Here is a 21,810-nt window from a genome sequence, read left to right as displayed (position 1 = left end):
AATTTCTTATGTTCTCATTGGAAACAGCAATATATTAAAAGTTTACTTTAGACAGAATACCCCTTTAATGATTGGGCCTCTGTATGTACACCACTGGCCTAATTTCACCTTCATGGATGTCAATACTCCAGCTTATCCCGGTCACATCATTAGGGAACGGCTGCTGGAGACTGGGGAACCTCACATGGAGCGGCCTGTTTCTATCCTCACTCCTAAAAGATACTAGTAAGGTAATCGGCCTTCTATTAAATATTACCCCTCATTTGTTTATACTTGAGCGAGGTTGTGAGCCCCAGTAGGGATTGGGTCTAGGCAGTTATAGTCTGTGATCAGCAATGATAGGTATGCTGGGGACATATGAATACATTAGCTGATATCCCAGTGCCCTCTGATACGTGTAGTCTTCCACTGACTATGATTTGTTATGTTATGTTTTCATAGCTGAACACGTAAGAGAAGAGGTACCGTGCCTTCCATTGTTTCATCGCGCTTATAATGGAGGTGAAGAATGAGACTCATCATGGGTTCATATTACTGGGCTTCTCTGACATGCCTGACCTTCTTCTTCCTCTCTTCTCTGTCTTCATGACAGCGTACATCATCTGCATTGTAGGAAACCTCTCCATTCTTATACTTATCATATTACAACCTCAACTTCATACCCCCATGTATGTCCTGGTGGGGAGTCTGGCATTTGTAGATATGTGCTTTACATCTATTACCATTCCACGGGCCTTGTACGGGCTCTTATCTGGAGACACCTACATCTCCTTCCATGGCTGCTTCCTGCAGCTCTTCTTCTTCGTGGCGGTTGGTAACATGGACATGTTCCTTCTGGCAGTCATGGCCTTTGATCGATACTCTGCAGTCTGTCATCCATTGCGTTACTTAAGCATTATAAATAGGAAGACATGTATCTGCCTGGTGGCCTCTTCATGGGTCATTGTGATACTTCACTCAGCTCTGTACACGGTCATATCCTCCTCTCTGGCTTTCTGTAAGTGGGTTATACCTCATTTCTTCTGTGACTGTCCTGTGCTATTGTCATTATTCTGTTCAGTGCCTTCTGACCTTGAAATGGCAGTGGTCATTGAAAGCAGCATCATAATCCTTGGTCCATTGTTCTTCATCTTGGTGTCCTACATACTGATCGTAAGAGCCGTGCTGAAGTTACAGACCTCAAAAGGAAGATGGAAAACCTTCTCAACGTGCTCCTCTCACCTCACCATAGTCATCATCTTCTACAGCACAATCTTATTTATGTATTTTCGCACAAGCTCCATCTATTTTCCAGCCAATGACCGAGTGATCAGTATAGTGATTTCTCTTTTTATTCCCATGCTTAACCCTTTTATATACAGCCTAAGGAACAAGCAGGTGAAATCTGCTGTAAAGAGAGTTTTACTACAAGCTTCAAGCTAAGAAATGTTGGTAGATCCTTAATCTGGTGGCCACAGGACGTTGTTATTCTAATTAGGGAAAGATTAATAAAATTACAAATTAGACTGGGCTACTTATTCCTATACGTGGTTGTATATGCTTTCCTATTGCAGGCTGACCATGTACTGAAATATATGCATTTGCTTTAGCGAAATTATTCTAGGAGCAAATATACATATCGCTGGATATGCTCTGTCCATCCTATGGCTACATTGGGTTTATTACTGGTTTTTATTTATTTTTTCTCAATAGCTGTATTGGATTGAGGCATCTTGAGAACGACAGCCTTGAGTTGGGTATTTATTGTTTCATAGTATTGACAAGCCCATCACACTCACAGTTTTACCCAGTGTTTTATTATCTAGTACATAGTTGTACATGAATTTCTACGGCTAAAGCATATAACTTTACCTTTATTCACATAAAAAATTTGTAGCGATGAGCAGACCCCTTGGATATTAGGGTTTACTGGGTTAGGCCAAACAAGAAAATAAAAATCTGGTCTGGGAATTGGATTGAACACGAACGAAATCAAGACCCCATTAAAATCAATGTGGAGCCAAATTTTGCTGCCCAAAAAAGCTACACTCTGACCCTTTAAGGGGTTAAGTGGAGAGGCATACCATCACCACTTAACAACCTATGGGCCAGACTGTTCTCTGTTGGGGGAGGTTAAACTGAACCTCCTTAGCTCCCATCATATAGCATCTTCTATCTCTACAATCCATCAATCAGCTAAGACACCACTGCATTCGCTGTTTGGCTGAAGGGAAAATGCAGGAGTCTCTGTTCAGCCAATCAGCGTCTGTAGTGGTGCCCCGCCTCAGCTGCAAATGAAGGAGCCAAAAATAGAAGACGCCACACGCCAGAAGGATCAGTTAATCACCTCTATCATAACAGAGCAGTCTGACACCCAAGGGGTTAAAAGGGGATGCTAAGCATCCTCACTTAATCCCCTGGGGGCTGGACTGTTCAGTCTTGCCTATGGCAGACTTTGATTCATCCGCTGTGCTGCGCACGTTGTGCCTGCCCTAAAAAGGAAGGACTTAAGCAGTCACAGAAAAATTCTCGACAGCCCAAGTAGCTGCTACAGCTATGGGAGGCAAAGAATCTTTGATAATGTTATGGGTCATGTGATCAGTCACATGATGGAGGGGCGGAACAATGGGCTCTGAAAACTAATAGAGATGTGTACATGCTTGAGGCTTCTAGTTGTCTCCTGTATACAGCTCTTGCTATGTGTATACTACATGATCATGCTGGTGCTTCTAGTTGTCTCCTGTAAACAGATCTTGCTGTGATATATACAATGTGAACATGCTGGTGCTTCTAGTTGTCTATACATATGTATTGCCCATGAGTAAGCATACCCTTGATCATGGACATTTGTAAAGATTCGCTATAATGGAAGGCCATCACCATCTCACTTTATTAACCTTTTGTGTTTTGTATGTTTATTGTAATGTGTCTTTGTTATGTTTACTGTAATTGCACTGTACCTGCACCATACCCTGAAGAGGTTAATACAAAGCTAAGCTATGACACAAGAAGCTTAGGAGGTGGTAGTTTTCAACTGTTTTTGAGAGATACTGTGCAAGGCTGTGTTTTGGAGGAAGAAGAACAGACACGTTGACCGTTTAACTGTCTGGAATATTGTTTTTGTCTAGAATGAAACTGCTGTGTTATTCCCATAGACTAGTATGGAAACTCAATACAAGTCTACGGCAGATTAAATTTGAAACATTGTATCTGTTATGGCTGTGTTTCTCTATAGAGGTGAAGAGACTCTGCTAGACCCCACAGAAGACAATGAAGAAGACGCTGACTGAAGACCCTGGGTCCCCAGCCCTTTGACCAGAGCTCTAGCCTGCAGAGACCTAAAAGAAGACCGCTAGCTTAGGCCTTTACACTGGAGAAGCCGGCTCAGTTCTTTGCCTGTACTGTTTTGTAGTGAAATTTCTTCAGTAAAAAAAACATGCTGTTTACTACAAACTCTGACTCTCTGGACTTATTTTCCAGTGCACCACGCCTTACCATCCCTTCCACTCGACAGTGTCTGGGGGCCCAGCATTGGCCTCACTCGTAACCCGGGCCCTGCATATATACCTGAACTTTCTGCCACCTCCAGTTCTTTCCTGTATACAGCTCCTGCTATCTGTATATAACATGAACATGCTGGTGCTTCTAGTTCTCTTCTATATACAGCTCTCGCTATGTGTATACAATATGAACATGCTGGTGCTTCTAGTTCTCCTATATACAGCTTCTGCTATGTGTATACAACATAAACATGCTGGGACTTCTACTTATCTCCTGTATACAGCTCCTGCTATGTATATACAACGTGAACATGCTGGTGCTTCTAGTTTCAGAGCTGTTTTGAGCACCGTGCAAGATGGGCAACCCCCCCCCACTTAGGAGTGATCCATTGCACCCCCAGAAAATAAGAGACCAAAAAAGAAAGAAAAAAAGACTTTTTGACTGGTGTTCTGCTTCTATCGACCTGTCTCCAATCTCCCCTTCATCTCTGAACTCTTGGAACGGCTTGTCTACTCTCGCCTAACCCGCTCTCTCTCTGATAACTCTCTTCTTGACCCTCTACAGTCTTGGCTTCCGATCCCTTCACTCCACTGAAACTGCTCTCACCAAGGTGTCAAACGATCTCCTGAAGGCCAAGTCACAAGGAAACTACTCCTTGCTGATTCTCCTGGATCTCTCAGCAGCGTTTGACCACCAGCTCCTCCTCTCCATGCTCCGCTCTCTTGGTCTTAAAGGGAATGTGTCGTAAAGTATAAAAAAAAATTTAAAGTGTTAAAACTGAATTTATTTTTTTGTTAATTTATATGTGTTTTTTATTTTTTTTTTCATGTAAGGAAATATGAAAAATGTACAATTTAATTTTTCATATTTCCCAGTGATGGCCACCAGGGGGAGCTCCAGCAGGAAACTGCTGGTAAAAGCAGCCTGAAATAGGGATGCTGAAAAAAAGAGGCAGTCCCTGCTCAGCTGCTCTGAGATCATCACCTCCCTCCTCTTTTCACAGGGGAAAAGAGGGGAAAGGTGATATTATGTGTACTCTTGGGCAGCGCCATTTTGTTGTTGTCTGCACAGCAGTACAGATAGAAAAAGCATGTCCCTAGTCTTTCATAATACACCTCAGCTGCTGTAGAACCTCCTAATATACCTCAACCTGCTGCAGAACCACATACAGCTCACCTGCTCACACTCACCTCCCGCACTTCACACCGCCCATCCCCCGCATGCACATAGTATTGTTGTTACACTCACACAGACAGCTCATGTCACACCTTACACAGGTAGAGGGTATATAATACAGGAGAGTACAGGCTATTGTTCTCTGGTGTCCGCAGTGTCACACATTACGTAGGTAGAGCAGGTGTGTGTGTATGTGTATGTGTATATATATATATATACACACACACACAGACAGGAGAGTACAGGCTATTGTTCTCTGGTGTCCGCAGTATTACACAAGAAGAGGATTAGATCGATTATATATATATATATATATATATATATATATAATCTATCTATCTATATATGCAGATAATCCACAGCACTCCAGCATAGTGAAAAAGCTCAATAAGCTGTGTTTATTCAGTCAATTCATAGTGCAACACTCCAAAGCCAACGTTTCAGTGATTCTAAGCATTTTCAAGCGTCACTGAGAGTCACTGAAACGTTGCGTTTGGAGTGTTGCACTATGAATTGACTGAATAAACACAGCTTATTGAGCTTTTTCACTATGCTGGAGTGCTGTGGATTCTCTGCATATATACTCACTACGATCTTTGGTCTACCTATGTAATGTGTGACACTGCGGACACCAGATAACAATAGCCTGTACTCTCATGTGTGTTTGCGTGGGTGTGTGTGTGTATATATATATATATATTTTTTTTTTTTTTTACAGGAGTGTACAGGCTATTGTTATCTGGTGTCAGCAGTGTGTCACATTACACAGGTAGAGGAGTTAAGGGGGCCGGGGGGAGAGGCTGAGGTGACAGGCTGGGGTGACGGGGAGAGGCTGAGGTGACAGGGGTGATGGGGGAGAGGTTGAGGTGATGGGGGAGAGGCTGGGGTGACAGGGGTGATGGGGGAGAGGCTGAGGTGACAGGCTGGGGTGACGGGGGAGAGGCTGGGGTGACAGGCTGGGGTGACGAGGGAGAGGCTGAGGTGACAGGCTGGGGTGAGAGGGGTGATGGGGGTGATGGGGGAGAGGCTGAGGTGACAGGGGTGATGGGGGAGAGGCTGGGGTGACAGGCTGGGGTGACAGGGGGGATGGGGGAGAGGCTGGGGTGACAGGGGTGATGGGGGAGAGGTTGGGGTGACAGGCTGGGGTGATGGGGGAGAGGCTGGGGTGACAGGGGTGATGGGGGAGAGGCTGGGGTGACAGGGGTGATGGGGGAGAGGCTGGGGTGACAGGGGTGATGGGGGAGAGGCTGAGGTGACAGGCTGAGGTGAGAGGGGTGATGGGGGAGAGGCTGGGGTGACAGGCTGGGATGACAGGGGTGATGGGGGAGAGGCTGAGGTGACAGGCTGGGGTGACAGGGGTGATGGGGGAGAGGCTGGGGTGACGGGTGATGGGGGAGAGGCTGGGGTGACAGAGGTGATGGGGGAGAGGGGTGATGGGGAGAGGCTGGGGTGACAGGGGTGATGGGGGAGAGGCTGGGGTGACGGGTGATGGGGGAGAGGCTGGGGTGACAGGCTGGGGTGACGGGTGATGGGGGAGAGGCTGGGGTGACAGGCTGGGATGACAGGGGTGATGGGGGAGAGGCTGGGGTGACGGGTGATGGGGGAGAGGCTGGGGTGACAGGCTGGGGTGACAGGGGTGATGGGGGAGAGGCTGGGGTGACGGGTAATGGGGGAGAGGCTGGGGTGACAGGGGTGATGGGGGAGAGGTTGAGGTGACAGGCTGGGGTGACAGGGGTGATGGGGGAGAGGCTGGGGTGATGGGGGAGAGGCTGGGGTGACAGGCTGGGGTGACAGGGGGGATGGGGGAGAGGCTAGGGTGACAGGCTGGGGTGACAGGGGTGATGGGGGAGAGGTTGGGGTGACAGGGGTGATGGGGGAGAGGCTGGGGTGACAAGGGTGATGGGGGAGAGGCTGGGGTGACAGGGATGATGAAGGAGAGGCTGAGGTGACAGGCTGGGGTGAGAGGGGTGATGGGGGAGAGGCTGGGGTGACGGGTGATGGGGGAGAGGCTGGGGTGACAGGCTGGGGTGACGGGTGATGGGGGAGAGGCTGGGGTGACAGGCTGGGATGACAGGGGTGATGGGGGAGAGGCTGGGGTGACAGAGGTGATGGGGGAGAGGGGTGATGGGGAGAGGCTGGGGTGACAGGGGTGATGGGGGAGAGGCTGGGGTGACAGGCTGGGGTGACGGGTGATGGGGGAGAGGCTGGGGTGACAGGCTGGGATGACAGGGGTGATGGGGGAGAGGCTGTTGTGACGGGTGATGGGGGAGAGGCTGGGGTGACAGGCTGGGGTGACAGGGGTGATGGGGGAGAGGCTGAGGTGACAGGCTGGGGTGACAGGGGTGATGGGGGAGAGGTTGGGGTGACAGGGGGGATGGGGGAGAGGCTGGGGTGACAGGGGTGATGGGGGAGAGGCTGGGGTGACAGGGGTGATAGGGGAGAGGCTGGAGTGACAGGGCTGATGGGGGAGAGGCTGGGGTGACGGGTGATGGGGGAGAGGCTGGGGTGACGGATGATGGGGGAGAGGCTGGGGTGACAGGCTGGGATGACAGGGGTGATGGGGGAGAGGCTGGGGTGACAGAGGTGATGGAGGAGAGGGGTGATGGGGAGAGGCTGGGGTGACAGGGGTGATGGGGAGAGGCTGGGGTGACGGGTGATGGGGGAGAGGCTGGGGTGACAGGGGTGATGGGGGAGAGGGGTAATGGGGGAGAGGCTGGGGTGACAGGCTGGGGTGACAGGGGTGATGGGGGAGAGGTTGGGGTGACAGGCTAGGGTGACAGGGGTGAGGGGGGAGAGGTTGGGGTGACAGGGGTGATGGGGGAGAGGCTGAGGTGACAGGCTGGGGTGACAGGGGTGATGGGGGAGAGGTTAGGGTGACAGGCTGGGGTGACAGGGGTGATGGGGAGAGGCTGGGGTGACAGGGGTGATGGGGGAGAGGCTGGGGTGACAGGGGTGATGGGGGAGAGGGGTAATGGGGGAGAGGCTGGGGTGACAGGCTGGGGTGACAGGGGTGATGGGGGAGAGGTTGGGGTGACAGGCTAGGGTGACAGGGGTGATGGGGGAGAGGTTGGGGTGACAGGGGTGATGGGGGAGAGGTTGGGGTGACAGGCTGGGGTGACGGGTGATGGGGGAGAGGCTGAGGTGACAGGCTGGGGTAACAGGGGTGATGGGGGAGAGGCTGAGGTGACAGGCTGGGGTGGCAGGGGTGATGGGGGAGAGGTTGGGGTGACATGCTGGGGTGACAGGGGTGATGGGGAGAGGCTGGGGTGACAGGGGTGATGGGGGAGAGGCTGGGGTGACAGGGGTGATGGGGGAGAGGGGTAATGGGGGAGAGGCTGGGGTGACAGGCTGGGGTGACAGGGGTGATGGGGGAGAGGTTGGGGTGACAGGCTAGGGTGACAGGGGTGATGGGGGAGAGGTTGGGGTGACAGGCTGGGGTGACAGGGGTGATGGGGGAGAGGCTGGGGTGACAGGGGTGATGGGGGATAGGTTGGGGTGACAGGCTGGGGTGACAGGGGTGATGGGGGAGAGGCTGGGGTGACAGGGGTAATGGGGGAGAGGCTGGGTTGACAGGGGTGATGGGGACACGCTGGGGTGACAGGCTGGGGTGAGAGGGGTGATGGGGAGAGGCTGGGGTGACGGGTGATGGGGGAGAGGCTGGGGTGACAGGCTGGGATGACAGGGGTGATGGGGGAGAGGCTGGGGTGACAGGCTGGGGTGACGGGTGATGGGGGAGAGGCTGGGGTGACAGGCTGGGTTGACAGGGGTGATGGGGGAGAGGCTGGGGTGATGGGTGATGGGGGAGAGGCTGAGGTGACAGGCTGGGGTGACAGGGGTGATGGGGGAGAGGTTGGGGTGACAGGCTGGGATGAGGGGTGATGGGGGAGAGGCTGGGGTGACAGGCTGGGGTGACGGGTGATGGGGGAGAGGCTGGGGTGACAGGCTGGGTTGACAGGGGTGATGGGGGAGAGGCTGGGGTGATGGGTGACGGGGGGAGAGGCTGAGGTGACAGGCTGGGGTGACAGGGGTGATGGGGGAGAGGTTGGGGTGACAGGCTGGGATGACAGGGGTGATGGGGGAGAGGCTGGGGTGACAGGCTGGGGTGACGGGTGATGGGGGAGAGGCTGGGGTGACAGGCTGGGTTGACAGGGGTGATGGGGGAGAGGCTGGGGTGATGGGTGAGGGGGAGAGGCTGAGGTGATGGGTGACGGGGGAGAGGCTGAGGTGACAGGCTGGGGTGACAGGGGTGATGGGGAAGAGGTGGGGGTGACAGGCTGGGATGACAGGGGTGATGGGGGAGAGGCTGGGGTGACAGGCTGGGGTGACGGGTGATGGGGGAGAGGCTGGGGTGACAGGCTGGGTTGACAGGGGTGATGGGGGAGAGGCTGGGGTGATGGGTGACGGGGGAGAGGCTGAGGTGACAGGCTGGGGTGACAGGGGTGATGGGGGAGAGGTTGTTGTGACAGGCTGGGATGACAGGGGTGATGGGGGAGAGGCTGGGGTGACAGGCTGGGGTGACGGGTGATGGGGGAGAGGCTGGGGTGACAGGCTGGGTTGACAGGGGTGATGGGGGAGAGGCTGGGGTGATGGGTGACGGGGGAGAGGCTGAGGTGACAGGCTGGGGTGACAGGGGTGATGGGGGAGAGGCTGAGGTGACAGGCTTGGGTGACAGGGGTGATGGGTGACAGGCTGGGGTGACAGGGGTGATGGGGGAGAGGTTGGGGTGACAGGCTGGGGTGACAGGGGTGATGGGGGAGAGGCTGGGGTGACAGGGGTGATGGGGAGAGGCTGGGGTGACAGGGGTGATGGGGGAGAGGTTGGGGTGACAGGCTGGGGTGACAGGGGTGATGGGGGAGAGGTTGGGGTGACAGGCTGGGGTGACAGGGGTGATGGGGGAGAGGCTGGGGTGACAGGGGTGATGGGGGAGAGGTTGGGGTGACAGGTTGGGGTGACGGGTGATGGGGGAGAGGTTGGGGTGACAGGCTGGGGTGACAGGGGTGATGGGGGAGAGGCTGGGGTGACAGGGGTGATGGGGGAGAGGTTGGGGTGACAGGTTGGGGTGACGGGTGATGGGGGAGAGGTTGGGGTGACAGGCTGGGGTGACAGGGGTGATGGGGGAGAGGCTGGGGTGACAGGGGTGATGGGGGAGAGGTTGGGGTGACAGGTTGGGGTGACGGGTGATGGGGGAGAGGTTGGGGTGACAGGCTGGGGTGACAGGGGTGATGGGGGAGAGGCTGGGGTGACAGGGGTGATGGGGGAGAGGTTGGGGTGACAGGCTGGGGTGACGGGTGATGGGGGAGAGGGTGGGGTGACAGGCTGGGGTGACAGGGGTGATGGGGGAGAGGTTGGGGTGACATGCTGGGGTGACAGGGGTGATGGGGGAGAGGCTGGGGTGATGGGTGACGGGGGAGAGGCTGAGGTGACAGGCTGGGGTGACAGGGGTGATGGGGGAGAGGTTGTTGTGACAGGCTGGGATGACAGGGGTGATGGGGGAGAGGCTGGGGTGACAGGCTGGGGTGACGGGTGATGGGGGAGAGGCTGGGGTGACAGGCTGGGTTGACAGGGGTGATGGGGGAGAGGCTGGGGTGATGGGTGACGGGGGAGAGGCTGAGGTGACAGGCTGGGGTGACAGGGGTGATGGGGGAGAGGCTGAGGTGACAGGCTTGGGTGACAGGGGTGATGGGTGACAGGCTGGGGTGACAGGGGTGATGGGGGAGAGGTTGGGGTGACAGGCTGGGGTGACAGGGGTGATGGGGGAGAGGCTGGGGTGACAGGGGTGATGGGGAGAGGCTGGGGTGACAGGGGTGATGGGGGAGAGGTTGGGGTGACAGGCTGGGGTGACAGGGGTGATGGGGGAGAGGTTGGGGTGACAGGCTGGGGTGACAGGGGTGATGGGGGAGAGGCTGGGGTGACAGGGGTGATGGGGGAGAGGTTGGGGTGACAGGTTGGGGTGACGGGTGATGGGGGAGAGGTTGGGGTGACAGGCTGGGGTGACAGGGGTGATGGGGGAGAGGCTGGGGTGACAGGGGTGATGGGGGAGAGGTTGGGGTGACAGGTTGGGGTGACGGGTGATGGGGGAGAGGTTGGGGTGACAGGCTGGGGTGACAGGGGTGATGGGGGAGAGGCTGGGGTGACGGGTGATGGGGGAGAGGTTGGGGTGACAGGTTGGGGTGAGGGGTGATGGGGGAGAGGTTGGGGTGACAGGCTGGGGTGACAGGGGTGATGGGGGAGAGGCTGGGGTGACAGGGGTGATGGGGGAGAGGTTGGGGTGACAGGTTGGGGTGACGGGTGATGGGGGAGAGGTTGGGGTGACAGGCTGGGGTGACAGGGGTGATGGGGGAGAGGCTGAGGTGACAGGCTGCCCCCCCCCTGCCACTCACCGTTCAGCAGACCGTCGCCGCAGGCCAGCCAGGGATGGGCTTGGTAGGATGGTCCCCCCGGAAGCCCGGAAGCTCACAGCTGCAGCCGCCCGGTGCCCGGACTTCTCTTCTGCTCGGCTGCGGTCATGTGACATTGCGGCACCGCCGAACAGTAATGTCACATGACCGCAGCCGAGCAGAAGAGAAGTCCGGGCACCGGGCGGCTGCAGCTGTGAGCGTAATTGTACTGGGGGGAACCATCCTACCAAGCCCACCCCTGGCTGGCCTGCGGCAACAGTCTGCTGAATGGTGAGTGGGGGGGGCGTCCAGTCCGGCACTGTGTGTGTGTGTCTGGGGAGAGGAGAGAGCTGCACAGAGTTTTCCTGCCCACTCACTGTGCGGTCTCTCTCCTCCCCTCTTGTGCTTCTTACTAACCAGGGGCTTCATGAAAATGGCGCCGCCACCCCGTCCCATTTACTTCAGCTGTGTACTGCGCATGTCTATCCACATGCGCAGTACACAGTGACGGAGCCTCCAGTGTAAATGAACCAGACGGACTCCGTCGGTTCACTTCAATGTTCTGGAGGTGCCGTATAGTGTCTGTGTGTGTGTCGTGAAATGACGTCACACACAGACACTATAAACATGGCAGCCCCCTGTGTATACATCAATTTAAGTAAAAAACAATCAAGCCCTATGTAAAAAAAAAATTAAAAATACAACACAGTTTATCTTAGTACCTTTATTAACCCCTTAAGGACGGAGCCAATTTAGATTTTTGTGTTTTTGTTTTTTCCTCCTTGTGCTTAAAAGGCCATAGCACTTGCATTTTTCCACCTAGAGACCCACATGAGCCCTTATTTTTTGCGTCACTAATTGTACTTTGCAATGACAGGCTGAATTTTTGCATAAAGTACACTGCGAAACCAGAAAAAAAATAAATGTGTGGTGAAATTGAAAAAAAAACGCATTTTGTTTATTTGGGGGGAAATGTGTTTTTACGCCATTCGCCCTGGGGTAAAACTGACTTATATATGTTCCTCAAGTCGTTACGATTACAACGATATATAACATGTATAACTTATATTGTATCTGATGGCCTGTAAAAAATTCAAACCATTGTCAACAAATATACGTCACTTAAAACCGCTCCATTCCCAGGCTTATAGCGCTTTTATCCTTTGGTCTATGGGGCTGTGTGAGGTGTCATTTTGTGATGTGATCTTTCTATCGGTACCTTGATTGCGCATATACGACTTTTTGATCGCTTTTTATTACAATTTTTTATTTATTTATTTACTTTTATTTATAACCTGGGAAAAGGGGGGTGATTCTGACTTTTATTAGGGGAGGGGGATTTTTACTAATAACAATACTTTTTTTTTACTTTTACACTTATACTAGAAGCCCCCTGGGGTTAGGGTTATCCCCCCCTGGGGTTAGGGTTATCCCCCCCTGGGGTTAGGGTTATCCCCCCCTGGGGTTAGGGTTATTCCCCCTGGGGTTAGGGTTATTCCCCCTGGGGTTAGGGTTATCCCCCCCTGGGGTTAGGGTTATCCCCCCCTGGGGGACTTCTAGTATAAGTGCTTTGATCTCTCATTGAGATCTCTGCAGCATAGATATGCTGCAGAGATCCATGAGATAGGCGCTCGTTTATTTTCGGCTGCTGCAGCCGGAAATAAACGAGTGCCGAGCAGGAGACGGCGCCATCTTGGAGCGGTCCCCGGCCGGCTTCAGTTACGGAGATCGCTCCTCCGGGATAACATCCCGGAGGAGCGATCTCCCCACTAGACACCAGGGATGACACTGCGTCCGGTAATCGGATGCAGCTGTCATGTTTGACAGCTGCATCTGATTACTGTATTAGCGGGCACGGCGATCGGACCGTGCCCGCTAATACCTGCGGTCCCGGGCTACAAGCGGCACCCGGGACCGCGGCGGTTCAGAACGAGTTCGCCGCGCGGCCCCGCTCTGAACGTCCTTAACGGCATCAGGGCGTAAATATACGCCCTATGTCGTTAAGGGGTTAAAAAATTTTCAAAAATGTGACACTGTCCTTTTAAGGACTCTGTTCTCTCCTGGTTTTCTTCCTACCTCTCTGACCACGCTTTCAGTGTACCCTTCTCGGGCTCTACTTCTTCTCCCTTACCTCTCTCTGTTGGGGTTCCCCAGGGATCAGTCCTGGGCCCCCTCCTCTTCTCCCTTTATACAGCCCCCATCGGACAGACCATCAGCAGGTTTGGCCTTCAGTACCATCTTTATGCTGATGACACCCAGCTATACACCTCTTCCTGTGACATCTCCCCTGCCTTCCTGCAAAATACTAGTGACTGTCCATCCCCTCTCTCTAAGACTATGACCTCTCTCTTTCTCAAACTTAATCTCTCTAAAACTGAACTTCTGGTATTTTCTCCCTCTAACAAACATAAACCCGACATCTCCCTTTCAGTCTGTGGTACTAGCCTAACTCCTGTGCATCAGGCTCGATATCTGGGGGTTATGCTAGACTCTGATCTATCCTTCACTCCCTATATCCAAGCTCTTGCACGCTCCTGTCATCTTCATCTCAAAAACATCTCCAGAATCTGCCCATTTCTCACCACTGACACCGCTCAGACACTGACTGTCGCCCTCATCCATTCCCGTCTTGACTACTGTAACTCCCTACTACTCCCTACTCGGTCTTCCTTTCTCTATATTTTCCCCTCTCCAATCTATCCTGAATGCAGCAGCCAGACTCATCTTCCTCTCCAGCTGTTACACTGACGTCTCCCCCCTGTGCCAGTCACTGCACTGGTTACCGATTAAATACAGAATACAGTTCAAACTCCTAACCCTCACCCATAAAGCTCTCCACAACTCTGCCCCTCCATACATCTCCTCCCTCATCTCCACCTACCATCCTTCCCGTGCTCTTTGTTCTGCTAGTAATCTTACACTAACCTCTTCCATAATCTAAACCTCTCACTCACGCCTCCAAGACTTCTCTCGTGCTGCACCAGTTCTCTGGATCTCTATACCCAAAGACATCAGACTAATCTCCAACACCCCCAGTTTCAAGCGAGCCCTGAAGACCCATCTCTTCAGGTGCGCTTATAACATTTCCTAATCTCATCTCCCTCTCTGCTATCCCTACTGCATCCTCTCTATAACCTCTTTGGTGCCATCTACATTGTACTTGCTACCTTAGCTCAGTTGGCAGTGTGTACAACCTGACCTGGTATGCCTTCCAATGTTAAATCCAAAAAAGCTATGGTATTATTGTGAATGTCAGCTGTGAATTGTAAATTCCATGTGTTGGAATTGACATACTCTAAGAACAGGTCCAAGTCAGACATCTCTCCGCTCCATACGATGAGGAGGTCATCGATATACCTCCCATACCATCGTATGGAGCCGAGAAAGGGATTGGACACTGTGTAAATGTATTTATCTTCCCAGAATGACATGGTCAGATTTGCGGGTGAGGGGGAATATTTCGCCCCCATCGACACCCCATCTGCACCCCAACTACAGGAAAACAATTTCAGGTAACACTACCTTACATGCTAACAGTAGTCACCCCCCATACACCATCAAATCGATACCGGTTGGGGAGTTATTACGCATGAAAAGAAACTGCAGTCAGGAACAGACATACGTAAAAGAAAAGGCAATATGTACAAAACGTTTATTACAAAGAGGGTATAGAAAGTAGATGGTGGAGAAAGCAGATAGGAAAGTGGACAAAAGAAATAGAAATGAGCTATTGACTAACAAAAACACATACAGCACCCAAAGGAAACAAAAACTCACGATGGTCACCAGGTTCAGTCCACAATTTTCTGAGATAAAAAGGATTGTCAATTCTTATTTACCAATTCTCAGGCAAGATCCCATAATAGACACAATATTATCAGAAGGAATCAATGTGGTGTCCAGGAGGGCCAAAACGATAGGTGATACACTTTCTCCGACGATGCCAGGAAACAGAATACGCAAACTGGTAATGCAACCTGGTTATCTACTACTGGGTTCTACAAATGTGGTCATCATCCATGTAAAACATGCTCCTTTGTAACTCCATGTAGTGAGTTCTCTGACACTTCAGGTAGGCAAAAATATCAAGAAGGAAGAAGAAAAAGAAGAAAATAGTGGAGCTTTCTATACTGCTACACCTGAGGTCAGTGGTCAACCCAGTACCATGGGTGGAAAAATGCAAGATAAAGGAATACGTAGAAATGACCAATCCTCAAAGGTACTTGCCCAAATGGATATATTGTTAAATTAAAAAAGCACAGTGTAATCAAAATCAATACAATAAAAAATACATAAATATTTACCATAGGGCCCTAATGGTATAATAAATGGAATAAAAACAGTGAATCATAAAATCTGAGCAAATATATAAATGAAGCTCAATGTGGCTCCTAAAAATAAGATGTCTAGGTAAAGGAAAGAAAAGGGGGTTCATATAGTGCACCTCTCACCAGACCACGTTGGCGTTAGCGGTGATATCGTAGTAATCTGCGACCTGTGGTACGCCAGAGATGTTATCAGTGGTATGTCCAAACAGGTAAAGTGCTTGAAAGAGATCGCTGAATGTTCACTATTTGCGACCTGTAGTGCGCCCGCGGTTTCCACTGTAGATCACCGTCTTGGATCGCTGAATGTCCGCTATGTGCGACCTGTAGTGCGCCCGATCACAATCTACTACATCACCGCGAGCAGTAGGAGCGGAGAAGACGCCACTCTCCAGCCGGCGCTCCCTGCATCAAAAGCGGCATAAGCAGACAGACAACCTCACCTGAGATCGGAGATCCAAGACGGTGATCTACAGTGGAAACCGCGGGCGCACTACAGGTCGCACATAGCGGACATTCAGCGATCCAAGACGGTGATCTACAGTGGAAACCGCGGGCGCACTACAGGTCGCAAATAGTGAACATTCAGCGATCTCTTTCAAGCACTTTACCTGTTTGGACATACCACTGATAACATCTCTGGCGTACCACAGGTCGCAGATTACTACGATATCACCGCTAACGCCAATGTGGTCTGGTGAGAGGCAGGGCCGGTTTTAGACTAGATGTGGCCCTGGGCAAAGTTGAAGGTGGGGCCCCATATGCTGAAATATTGTAGCAACAATTTAAGGTCCCCATACATTTTACACTTTTGTTGGTGGTACCTGCTGCTCGTGGTGGGTTCGGCCATCAGTGTAAGGTGTATGGGGCTCTCTGGACAGTCTGACAGATGGACATAGGGGGTCGGACTTGATGGAAAATCAACACCCAACCTCTTTGTTGTCAGAGAGATAAGCCACCATCAGATCTGTCTGGCTATAGCTTATCCCTCTTATAGAGGACACAGGAACACTCATCTGTGCCGAACATTCCTGTGTATGGGGAGGACGGGGCCGGATGGGAGAGAGAATTGTCAGCTGAAGGATTGTTCAGCCAGCAGCTACTGAAAGTGTACGGACAGTATAAGGGCCGTACTACACGGCCTGATATTCCGGAGAAGTGAGCGCCAATCTAGTAGAATGGAGCTCGCTTACAGAGCCAACCATATGGCTCGATTATTGTGCAGCAAAGGCTGTATACATATAATCTATCATTAGTGATGTCTGTGCAGCCCTTGCTGTATATAGTAAATAATTCAGATATATATATACTACCTGATCTTGTTCCCTGGTGTCCTCAGGCCTTGTCTGTGGGATCCTCCAATCACCGCAGCTGCAGCTCTCACTTCTAGTCCCCTCTCTGAGGTGACAGGCCGCTTAGGCAATCACTGGCCGTAACAAACAGACAAAGCCTGAGGACACCAGGAACATGATCAGGTAAGCAACAGATTTATTATTTTATATGCACATCAGCCAATGATTTTTAAACTTGCCAAAAGAAAACGATCAGTTGATGATTGTTGTCTTTATTACACAGAGCGATATCGTCCGGATTCGAACAATTTTCGCTCCTTGTATTAGGGCCCTTATTCACATTGAGTCAGTTCAGAAGGTTACATGCCAGGACTGCCGCTAGTGTACATGCCGGGACTGCCACTAGTGTACATGCCGGGACTGCCGCTAGTGTACATGCCGGGACTGCCGCTACTGTACATGCCGGGATTGCCGCTACTGTACATGCCAGGACTGCCGCTACTGTACATGCCAGGACTGCCGCTAGTGTTGTAAACACAAGAACTATTTATATGAATTGTTTTAAAAAATAAATTAAAAAAAATCACTATATCAGGACCAAATATTACCTCCAAACTGTTATTGAAGAAAACACACTATATACAGGCCAATATTACTACCATAGAGTGACCACAGCGTAATGACTCTATATACACACTATATACAGACCAATATTAGAACCATACCATGACGCCACATAAAGACTCTATATACAGACCAATATTACCGCCATAGACTGACCACCACATAATGACTCTATATACACTATATACAATCCAATATTACCGCCATAGACTGACCACCACATAATGACTCTATATACAGACCAATATTACCGCCATAGACTGACCGCCACATAATGACTCTATATACAGACCAATATTACCGCCATAGACTGACCACCACATAATGACTCTATATACACTATATACAATCCAATATTACCGCCATAGACTGACCACCACATAATGACTCTATATACAGACCAATATTACCACCATAGACTGACCGCCACATAATGACTCTATATACAGACCAATATTAGCACCACACCATAACCGCCACATAATGACACTATACATTCTATATACAGACCAATATTACTGCCATAGACTGACCACCACATAATGACTCTATATACAGACCAATATTACCACCATAGACTGATCACTGCATAATGACTCTACAGTATATACAGACCAATATTAGCACCACACCATAACCGCCACATAATGACACTATACATTCTATATACAGACCAATATTACTGCCATAGACTGACCACCACATAATATAGTTCTGTATATAATGCATACATAGAGTCATTATGTGGCGGTCACTCTATGGCAGTAATATTGGTCTGTATATAGAATGTATAGTGTCATTATGTGGCGGTTATGGTGTGGTGCTAATATTGGTCTGTATATACTGTAGAGTCATTATGCAGTGATCAGTCTATGGTGGTAATATTGGTCTGTATATAGAGTCATTATGTGGCAGTCACTCTATGGCAGTAATGACTGTATATAAACACTATATACAGACCAATATTACCCCCATAGACTGATCACTGCATAATGACTCTATATACACTATACAGACCAATATTACCACCATAGAGTGACCACTGCATAACGACTCTATATACAGACCAATATTACCGCCATAGAGTGACCACTGCATAACGACTCTATATACAATATACAGACCAATATTACCACCATAGAGTGACCACTGCATAACGACTCTATATACACTATACAGACCAATATTACCGCCATAGACTGACCACCACATAATGACACTATACATTCTATATACAGACCAATATTACTGCCATAGAGTGACCGCCACATAATGACTCTATGTATGCATTATATACAGAACTATATTATGTGGTGGTCAGTCTATGGCAGTAATGACTATATATACACTATATACAGACTAATATTACCACCATACAGTGACCACCACCTAAGGACTGAATACCACCTTATTTTTTTCTCAATAAAACACACCGTATTGCCTTAGTGATGTCATCATACACTATACATAGGAGCTGCAGCCAATCACCGGTCACCTGCAGCAATTACATAGGACGGATGAGGCCGGAGAATGGCTGCAGCTCCTATATACAGTCTATTCACTTCTACACCTCTGCTGGACAGTGGAGTCAGCAGTGCTAATACACACACACTCACTATACAATGTATATATATATATATATATATATATATATATATATATATATATATATATATATACACACTAACACATCCATGAAAACACATACAAATCAAAACCATACAGTCCATACAGTACACAGACATGTAACACACTACATTCATCCCTCACTACACACTACATATACTGTATACTTACTACCACTAGCAGCATGCTGGGAGTAGTGGTGCATCCTCTAATGTCCATGCAGCAGCAGCAGGCTGGGATCCTCACACTGCAGCCTGCAGCCCTCTCCTCCATGTCCCGACTGCTGTAATATTACACCATGTGACACAGAGGAAGTCACAAGGTGCAGTGAAGCTGGAGGGAGGGGGAGGGGAGGAAGCACACTCTGGAGCAGAGCGGGTCCTGCAGCCTCTGTGTGACCCCTGATATCAGCCATCAGCTGTAGCCAGGGATCACTGCCAGAGGCTGCAGGACGCTGTCTGTGCACTCCTGCCCCTGACACATACTGTAACTGGGGCAGGGGGCCCCTGGGGGATGGGGGCCCTAGGCATTTGCCCTGTCTGCCCCCCCCTAACGCCGGCCCTGGTGAGAGGTGCACTATATGAACCCCCTTTTCTTTCCTTTACCTAGACATCTTATTTTTAGGAGCCACATTGAGCTTCATTTATATATTTGCTCAGATTTTATAATTCACTGTTTTTATTCCATTTATTATACCATTAGGGCCCTATGGTAAATGTTTATGTATTTTTTATTGTATTGATTTTGATTACACTGTGCTTTTTTAATTTAACAATATATCCATTTGGGCAAGTACCTTTGAGGATTGGTCATTTCTACGTATTCCTTTATCAGGCAAAAATATCAGATCAAATCATTTTTGAACTGTAACAGTTATAATGTAATATATATTATCAAGTGCATCAATTGTAACATATTGTATGTGGGTGGCACCACACGTAAGCTCAAAAGGCGCGCGTGTGAACACTTACATGACATTGAGCAACCCGGAAATAGGACCGTATCAGGAGCATCTAGACATTTGATTGACGAACACCAGGGCTCCACAAAATACTTCCGTATTTTTGCAATAGAGAAGGTATATACCTCAGTAAGAGAAGGTGATATTCAAAAATTACTCAAGGATAAAGAAGCTTTCTGGATGTTTTGCTTAGACACTTGCTACCCGCAGGGCATGAACTTGAGAAAAGAATTATTGATATATTATTAACATGCTAATTCTGCCTCGAACCAAGGAGATCATCTTATTTCCAATTGTGCTGTGTGTTCTGTGTGAATTGTATCTTGTTTTTCAAGTGCTAAATGCACATAGTAGTTTATTGTGATAATTGCCATGGGGGTTTATGACAGCATTGTTTATGTAATAGTGAGGGATAATAGTGCTTTTTTGTGTTGTTTTTATTAAGTATGATGTTATTAACTACACAGTCTGTTACTTCACGGGTGACCTCATTCATTAGTCTGCAGGTGTCATCTGCAGCCGTCCTCAGTGAGGCGACGGGTGGTACCGATGACGTGCACTGCCGCCTAAGCAGCTATTTAGTGCAGCTTTGCCCTATGGGGTATAGCCATGATTAAGGCTGCAGCTAGCAGCTGAAACGCGTAGGTGTCTTGTTGGGGGCATGCTGCAATGTGTGTACAGGGACGGAGGCCTTCAATAAATCCATTTGCAAGCACTCCGAAGCTGGACTCATTTCTTTGTTGGATTACAAGTGGCACCTGTTGAAGTGAGAGCCGGTGCTAGGAGGCGCAGTGGAGAGGGTAAGCTGGCTCCTTTCTTTTCTACTATTTATTTATGGTAAACTTCAGTTGCTATTTCTCGGCCTCCATCCCTCCAGCTTACTCATATTCCTTTGTTATTATGCTCCTCTGTGTTGATTTGCCCAACCTACAGACCCATATGAATTGTACGTTGCAATGACAGACTTAACTTTTCAATAAAATATGCTGTGAAACCACAAAAAAAATCACTTTAGGGGATTTTGTGTTTACACTGTTTGTCCTATGGTAAAACTGACATGTTATCTATGTTCCTTAAAGGACAATTCCAGCGGGACCTGTAAAAAAACAAAAAAAACACAGACACACACACACACCATACTCACCATCCCTCCGTTGACGATTGCCACTTGAATCGCCCGCCATCCGCGTGTCCGTCACCTCCAGCCGCCGTACTGCGATCTCCCTCACTTCCGGGTTTATGGGAGAGAAAAGGCTGCTGGTGTGCTTGCGCACCGGCAGCCTTTTCATTGGCTTGAGCGCATCACATGGCTTCCGGCAAGCACAGCCAACCCAGGGCTGAGCAAGCTGGAAGCCATGTGACACGCTCCAGCCAATGAAAAGGCTGCTGCCGTGCAAGTGCACCAGCAGCCTTTTCCTTCCACCTTCACTTTACCAGAAGACGCCGAGGAGAGAGAAGACCTGGCCCACCCCCCAGCTCTGACGACATAGTCACAAGATGGCACCCGGGAGAAGAGGACGGGGGTCGACAGTAATTGAGTATGTATATTTTATTTAACTTCTGGGTGGGGCAGTCGGGGGTTGGAAAGTGGGGGAAGGGGGCCAGATAGCTTATTGACACACATTACAAAGTTATATAACTTATATAACTAAAAATTGTGGGAGTTGTCCTTTAAGTCAGTACGATTACAACAGTAGGCAACTTAAAAAAATTCAAACATAAAAAAAAAAACCTTAATTAGTTAAAAAATTCTTCTATTACCATCCCTATAACACTTTTATAGGGATGGTAAGGCAATAATTTAATAGGTCGGGCAATTACATCAACCACGTATTTTTTTGTGTACTCTAAAACAGATGCGTACATAGTTTTTTTCTTCACAAGAACCTGTCTACAGGATAAAAACCTAAAGAGGGGCAACTGCCATGAAGGGGATCTACTGCCTGTCT

At 49.8% G+C, this 21,810-nt stretch overlaps 1 protein-coding gene across 1 annotated transcript; it reads left to right on the top strand.

Annotated features, from left to right (window-relative positions):
• The first annotated feature begins 495 nt into the window (after positions 1 to 495).
• Positions 496 to 1,422, top strand: LOC138766586 (olfactory receptor 1L6-like). The gene has a single exon (XM_069944177.1). It carries the CDS (start codon positions 496 to 498, stop codon positions 1,420 to 1,422), a length of 927 nt encoding a protein of 308 aa, XP_069800278.1.
• The last annotated feature ends 20,388 nt before the right edge of the window (positions 1,423 to 21,810 follow it).

This window comes from Dendropsophus ebraccatus, chromosome 10 (assembly GCF_027789765.1).
Source record: "Dendropsophus ebraccatus isolate aDenEbr1 chromosome 10, aDenEbr1.pat, whole genome shotgun sequence".
Classification (NCBI taxonomy): domain Eukaryota; kingdom Metazoa; phylum Chordata; class Amphibia; order Anura; family Hylidae; genus Dendropsophus; species Dendropsophus ebraccatus.
The sequence above is the reverse complement of the archived record's forward strand: the minus strand, read 5'-3'. Positions and strand labels throughout refer to the sequence as shown.

What these genes read in the sequence shown, in the direction of transcription:
- LOC138766586 (XM_069944177.1), top strand. Translation starts at nt 496, where the DNA reads ATGGAGGTGAAGAATGAGACTCATCATGGGTTCATATTACTGGGCTTC.